The sequence below is a fragment of the Athene cunicularia genome, assembly GCF_003259725.1.
Source record: "Athene cunicularia isolate RWA chromosome 24 unlocalized genomic scaffold, athCun1 chr24_part1, whole genome shotgun sequence".
Lineage (NCBI taxonomy): Eukaryota > Metazoa > Chordata > Aves > Strigiformes > Strigidae > Athene > Athene cunicularia.
Genome location: NW_020799132.1, coordinates 555039 through 562322, shown reverse-complemented (window position 1 = coordinate 562322; position 7284 = coordinate 555039). Strand labels below are relative to the sequence as shown.

The following is a 7284-nucleotide window of genomic DNA, read 5'->3' as shown; positions in this document are numbered from 1 at the left end:
GGGGGGGGGGGGGGGGTATGGGCATTTTTGGGACTTGCATAAGAGAACAGGGGACACGTGTGGGGCAGGGATGAGCCACCAAATCCCTCCCTTCCATCATCCTCCCCTTCGAGGACCAGACCCCCAGGCAGCTGTTAAAAAAGAGGAGGGGGAGACAGAGACAGCGCTTCTCCTCCTTCCACCAGGCAGACCTGAAGCGAGGCAGCCGTTCGTCCAGCCGTCCGTTGGCACTCCATCGCAGGCGCCAGTATCTCTCAATTAAAATTACCTCTCGAGGGGGGAGAGAGCAAAAGCCGGGCTGGGAGGGGAATAAAATGCAGGTGAGCTCATTCTCCTGCTCCTCCTCCAGAGAAAATGCCTCTACTTGGCATGAGCAAGGTGTTTCCGAGCCCGGCACATCCCTCACGTCACCCCAATTGCTACTGCCCCAGGACCAGGAGCTTATTCATTCAGCAGGTATTTAGCAGGAGATAATCCAGCCGCTTCCCGACCATCCTTTGGCCAAACCGAAGGTGTAATTCCAATGTGGGATGAGATTTTTCGGTAGAGGTTTCCCTGCTGATCCTGACTCCACCATCCCAGCAGATGCTCCCTGGCCAGAAGAGCACAGAAGAGCCACCACCAGCAGAAAAAACAGCCCCCACTCCCAGCTTTTTAAAAATCGTATGAATCATTTATTACATTTATTAAATTATTTTATGAAAAATAAAAATTTCATAAACCTATTTCTATTAAATCCTCGAGAATAGGAAGAAAAGCAAAGCTGCCCAGCCAAGCTGGATTATCTGAAGCAGCGACCGACCTAAAAATAAACGACCGCTATTTAAGGATGAGCCTCCCACGGTAAACACACACACACACGCACCCCCCAAAAAATAAAAGGAAAAATACACATGAGAAATCGCCACTGTTTCCAAGCTGGGCTGTTGAGAATCACCCATCAAACCAAAAAAAAAGCCTATTTTGGGTTTATTTCTTAGCAAAACTCTGTGCTTCCAAGAGAAGAGCATCCCCAGGCTTAAAGCCGCTGATTTACAGACACCCCACGCATTTAGGCGAGCCAGGCAAATAAATAAGATTTAAATATGCGTTTGCATAATACATATAATCTGTTAATTTAACTTGTAAATGCAGTCAGAATTAAGCAGCGATTTTGTTAATTAGGTAGCAAAAGGGCCTGGGAAGCCCCAGCTCCTTAGCAGATGCTGAAGGACTATAAGGATGCTCAAGGATGCTGAAGGTGAATTTGGGTTTATCCTCCCCTTACCCTTACACGGTGCCAGGGCACCAAACCCTTGTGTTCACCCCTGTTTTTATTGCAAAAGCCCCCCCAGCTCCTCCAGCCCTTCATCTGGAGCTGCCTGTACCTCCCCGCCCTGCCAGTACCAGCCGGCACCAAAAGCTGCAGGGGCCACCTTCACCCCACGATAACAAAAAGGCAGCAGAAAAAGAGCCCGGGGTAGTATTTTTGAGAGCATATCATTTTTTTTTGTTGTTGCGTAAATAGCATGCTTTGAGAGCCGGGCTCTTGGAAAGCCAGGCTCTTGGCCACCCTTGGCTCTCCCCACCCCAAATACCAGAGCTCCTTACCCAGACCCCGCCTGGGAGGGAAACCTGTTGAGCCCGTATGTGCATGAACAGACAGTTCTTTGTGATTTTTTTTTTTTTAATTTCTATTTTTTGTTTTGAAGCAGCACTGGTTATCATACAGGGACAGGCCCGAGGACTTCCTAACCCTTGGCATGGTTCCTGATGCCTCTTTCTCTGCTTTAACACCCTTGTTCTCTGCTCTACCCTGCTGCAGGAAGGCAGCATCGCATTTAACCCCTAAAGCCCTTCAGTCCCTCTCATTTCTGACACCAGCCCCACATCCCACACCCTAGTCCCTCATCCCTCCAGTCCACCTGCTTCTCTTCTCTCTGCATTCTTCCCTCATTTCTCACTTTCCACCCTATTTTTCCCCACAGTGTCCCCATGCTCTCCTCCATTCCCAACCTGGGCGGGTCCAGATCCATCCTCACGCTGTAAAAATCCCACGCCAGGAGGGTTGGACGAGTCCAGTAGCCACGGAGCTGCCAGGATGGAGTTTTAATACCCAGACAGGGATGTTTTATTTTCTGCCGTGAGGACGCTTGGCTGGCAGCATACACACAGCATCAGCAAAGCCCCAGAGCAGCAGGTTTGCAGCCTTAAAGCATCCTCAACTCTCGCTCAGCACTTTTCTGCCTCAGTTTTCCCCCCGTTTTGGGGCTCAGGGAAACTCAGCCTAGTTGGCAGCACAGGCAGGGGATGCGGCGGGGATCCCAGGCCCCAAACCCCAGCCTGGCTTGTATATATCTTTTTTTTTTTAAAGGAAATTAAAAAAACACCAATTGAAATGTCGCAAGTGGCTCAAAACCTGACACAGGATGCAACCCGGGGGCTCCGGTTTGTGCAAGGCCACAGGGCGAGTCGCAACCTCTCGCCACTGGCATCACGCTCTGGTAAAAAAAAAACCTGAGGCTTGGCTGACTCAGCCCGGCCGGATATCGGGACGTCAAATACAGCCGGGAAAACTTCTGCGAGGCTGCCGGGGAGCTGGGGGAGACATTTTGCAAGGGGGAAGAGCCGAAGCAAGAACGGCATCTGGAAGCGATCGGAGGCGAGGAGCCTCTCCCAGGCGCAGTGGGGAATTCCAACGTCGTGAGCTCAGGTTAAAGACTCCTTCACAGACCCAGGATTAAAAAAAATCAATAAATAAAAATCCAAGCTTCTGCATATATATTTTAAAACCTGCAAACAATGAAGGAAAGGAAGCCAGCTCCCCATGCAGCCCTACCTGGACACAGCTTTGTGATTTAGGTTGATGCTCATTTGCAGTAAGAAAAACCCAAATGAGCTCCAAAGAAGGGGAGAAATCTCTCCGTAGGTTGTTGATATAAATTTACAGGCACGGTGTCGGGAGGAGACTCCTCTTGCGCTGCGTTGTTTAGAAAAGCCTTGCTCATGTTACGCCGCACCCCTGCACCATCTATCCCGGGGGACTGCTGTACCCCACCTCCAAGCATCCCTCACTGCATCCCACACAGGTCCTTGGGATCCCAGGAGCATCCCAGCATCCTTGGGGATGGCACTGAAGAGCTGATGGAGGATGCCACCCTATCTTAGACAGAGTGGTGCCCTGCTGGGGAGCCCCCCAGCTCCCTCCAGCCATCCCCCGAGCCCATGGGACAGGGCCCAGCAGCAGAACACCCCAGCAGTGCAAGTGCCATGGTGGCACATGCATGCCAATGCCCCCACACACACACTTAGCTCCGCTGTGCCCTTCCGCGTGGCCAACACGTAAATACGCACCTAAAACTAAAACTACCCAACCGCACGTTAACACCCACATTGATATTATATATATAACTTGCCCATAAGTGCTATAAACCACCTGCACAGCAGCCTGCGCGCTCAAGAAGTCCCAAGCATCCTGCCAAAGCGACGCTGGCAAACCCGCACCCGCCTCTCCTCGTGCCAGAGCCGTTTATCCACGGGGGATGTGCAGAATCCGGCCCCGACTGCCAGCACCCATCAAATCCCGCTCGCCCAAAATCGCCAGCGCTCGCTCGCATCCTTCCCACCTCTGTCGCTCCCACCCACCTTCCCGGCAGCTCGGCTGTGGCCATCCCGCGCCGAGCACGGCGGAGCCGGGCCAGCCGCGAACAGCGGCCAGCGGCGATGCCGGGGCTGCAGCTCGCCGGCCTCCAGCAGACGGCAAAACACATCCTGGAGAGAAGCCGCAGCCTGCGCCAGCCCGAAACCACTCCTAGCATCTGCCAGTCCGAAGCAAAACCAGGATGGAGGGTGGCTCCTTCTCTGGTCTTGCCGTTCCTCACGGGCCAAATCCCTTTCTCCTTCCTCCGAGGAAACTTTCCAGCCAAACCCCAGTCACATGCAAGGGGTCACCAGCTGGAAATGCAAGAGATTAGCAAGAACTGGCCTTTTTTTTTCTTTTTTTTTTCTCTCTTTTCCCTCCCAAGAAGATGCAGGGTTTTCCTAGAAAAAATTCAATAAACACGGGGATCGAAGCCAGAGGAGAGAGAAGCCGCCGGTGTCCAAGTGCACGAGGAGATTAAATAGAAATATCAGAAAAAAGAGAACCAGAAGTTGCAAACAACAGCGTGAAACAGTCAAATCATTTCCTTTTCTTGCTGCAAAATCAAATCTGCTCGTGCAAGTTCCCCAACAGTGCTGTACAGGGCTCACCAGCCCTGGCCTGGGGTCCCCACAGAGATGTGGGCAAAGACAGGATGCCAACCTCTGCAGGAGGAGGACCACGGCCCTACTCCTTATACAGCCAACACGCTACACCCAGAGAAAACCACCAAAAGGGGAAAAAAAATAAATAAAATCCATTATTTAAAAAAAAAACCCTGATAGGAAAAGCTCTTGAGAACAAGACTCCCAGCCCAAATCAGTTCTGAAATATTCAAGACTAAAGCCACAGGACCGTCACCTTATACAAGAAAATAAGCAACAGAATACATCGGATTTAGAGATATCACCAAATAATTAGTTTTCATTAGTGGGATTCAACCTGAGAATCACTGTCAGCCGAAAGGCCCTGAAAACAGGCATGGGGAGGGTCTTGCGGGGGCCAGGCTTGGCCTTCCCACATCCTGCAGCCTGGCACCCACCTTGGAAGTTGGTTTCAAGCAGAGGGATGACACAAGCTATAAAAATCCAGGCTTGGAGACGTAAGTATGGTTGCTCCAGAGTTTAAAACAGATCTAAATAGATGTTTTCACTCCACAGGTGGGTTTTCAGTCCATGGGTGGGGCCGGGGACCAGGAGGATGCTGCGGTCACCACCGCAGTCCCCACTCTGGAAGACACCCAACAGAGATCTCCACGGGGACAACCCTTAAAATTAGTGTCAACAGACAGTTCCTCCTCTCTTATTTACACTGCAGAGCCCCCAGCCCCCGTCCTCGTGGGAGTTGGTGTCTCACTGTAGCATAAATCGTTGCCCAAGCAAGCAGCCCTCTAATGATGCTGATAATTAAGCACAGGGGTTAGATCCCATTCCATAGCATCTAACAATTCATTGCAGGAGTTCGTTACTGTGTCAGTAGGAGAAGGGTGGGAAGAGGAGACCTCATGCCTGCAGGACAGGCAGCACCAGAGATGGAGGAAGCATCTCCTGCGATGAGTCCGCTTACGAGTCCTCTGCTCCAGATACCAGCTCTTCCCAGGCTGGGATCCAGCACGTGGTACGGCGAGCTGCGGTGCAATGGGCACCACAATGCAACAGGAATCACAGTGCAATGGGAATTACAATTCAACAGGAACCAAAATACAGTGGGCACTGCAATGCAACGGGCACCGTGATGCAACAGGCACCACGATGCAATGGGAATCGCAATGGAACAGGCATCACAATTCAACAGGAATCACAACGCAACGTGCATCACGACACAACAGGAATTGCAATTCAGTGGGAACCACGATCCAATTCCAATGGGAACTACGATGCCACGGGATTCACAATGGAACAGGCATCATGATTCAACAAGAACCACGATGCAATGGGAACTGCAGTTCAATGGGAACCACGATGCAACGAGAAGCGCGATGGAACAGGCACCACGATGCAACGGGAACCGCGATGGAACAGGCACCACGATGCAACGGGAACCACGATGGAACAGGCACCACGATGCAACGGGAACCGCGATGGAACAGGCACCACGATGCAACGGGAACTGCGATGGAATAGGCACCACAATTCAACGGGAACCACAATGCAATGGGCACCACAATGGAACAGGCATCACAACTCAACAGGAACCATGACACAACGGGAACATGATGTGCTTTGCAGAATTGAAATGCAAGGGGACTGCAGCCGCCAGTCCCAGTGCATCCCCCCGCACGGCTGATCCCTGACCCCAGAGCTCCAGGCCAAGAGCCGTGACCAGTGTGGCTCCCCCGCCTGCTCCAGCCCCTTCACTAAGCAAAAGGAGAAGGTTCTCTGTGCACAGTTAAAATCATCAGCTCTTTCACCAATCCGGGCTTCTGCCCTGCCTGGGATGTCCGTCCCGTGTCACTCTGTAATGCCGCTCACCACAACAAGCCCCAGCAGAAGCAGCTGGCAAAGCCTGGGTAATCCCTCTGCTCCACCGCCAGCCTTTTCATCTCCAGGAGCGGTCAGAGGGAGAGCCCGGCAGAGAAAACAGGCAAATTCAGCAGGGCTTTCCCAAAAGCTCCGCTGCAAGACTTTAATTAGCTCATCTCACTAAGAGACAGAGACCGGAGTCACCGAGCAGCCCAGCACCAACCCACCAGCCATTGGCACTGCGTGGGCATCGCTGTTAACCCAACGAGGAAAGACACATCCCGTGCCCGATGTCCAGGCCGAGGAGCACAAAAAAGCCCCTGGAAAAAGCTTTTCCTTTGTTCTCAGCTCCCCAGAACAATAAAATCCCTGCAGCTCACCCTGTGAAAGACCTGACGTTGAAAGTCCTTTTTCTGCTGCCTTGGGGCAAGCATCCTCATCGAGCCCATCCCGTGGGAGAAGAGAGCTCCAGGCCCCATGATGGGGTGGGATGGGATTTATCCTGCACCAGGATGCCCGGATCCCGCTCCCGGCAGCTTTGTCCACACTGGCATTGGTCCCTCCTACCCCTTAGGGACCACCAGGCTAACAGAGCGCATCCGTCAACCGGTCGGAAGATGCTCAGGGACAGGCAAGCAAAAGCTCAGACCATGTAAATAAATCACCCTCAACCCGTGCCGCTGCGCGAGCGATACCGTCCCGAGCCGCTCACGGGGCACGTCCTCCCCTCCCCAGGGCCTCCAGAAGGATTTTCCCTTCCTTGTCGGCACCCGGGCGTTAATATCACACGTACCCATGGAAAGAAGCGCCCCGCACGCTATCGGGAGATGCCAGAAACTCTCTTGCCAGGGCTCGCAGGGTGGGCTCGCCCTCCTCGGGGTGACCGTGGGCAGGAGCGATGCCAGGGGCCGTTTTTTTTCCCGACGAGACGCAGAGGTTTGGGGTTTTGTTTCGTCGGGGATGGGGCGGCAGCAGCCAGAAGGGCATCGCAAGAGCGGGGGCTTTCCTCTCGCCGCTGCCCGCGCACGCTTGGCCACCTGGAAGCTCAACCACACTCAGGCACTAAATAATTACGTTAATTAGAAAAATATTAATTAAAAAAAAAAAAAGCCAACCAAGCCAACCGCAGAAATAAAGCCGCTTTCTCACTTTCCGTTGTGTGGCGCTTGTCGGGGCGTCGATGAGCGATGGCGGGGATGCAGC

General features: G+C 52.8%; 1 protein-coding gene across 6 annotated transcripts in view; it reads right to left on the bottom strand.

Annotated features, from left to right (window-relative positions):
* Positions 1-7196, bottom strand: part of ST3GAL4 (ST3 beta-galactoside alpha-2,3-sialyltransferase 4) — a 23159-nt gene extending 15963 nt beyond the window's left edge. The window contains exon 1 of one of the 6 annotated variants that reach the window (XM_026863695.1): positions 6875-7196. In XM_026863695.1, coding sequence (XP_026719496.1) covers positions 6875-7068 — 194 coding nt within the window. In that variant the 5' untranslated portion in view covers positions 7069-7196. Of the gene's footprint in view, positions 1-191; positions 335-3412; positions 3544-3624; positions 3979-6874 lie in introns of those variants that run through there. The other 5 variants (XM_026863696.1, XM_026863697.1, XM_026863698.1 and 2 more) reach the window with 5 other exon arrangements.
* Between the last annotated feature and the right edge of the window lie 88 nt (positions 7197-7284).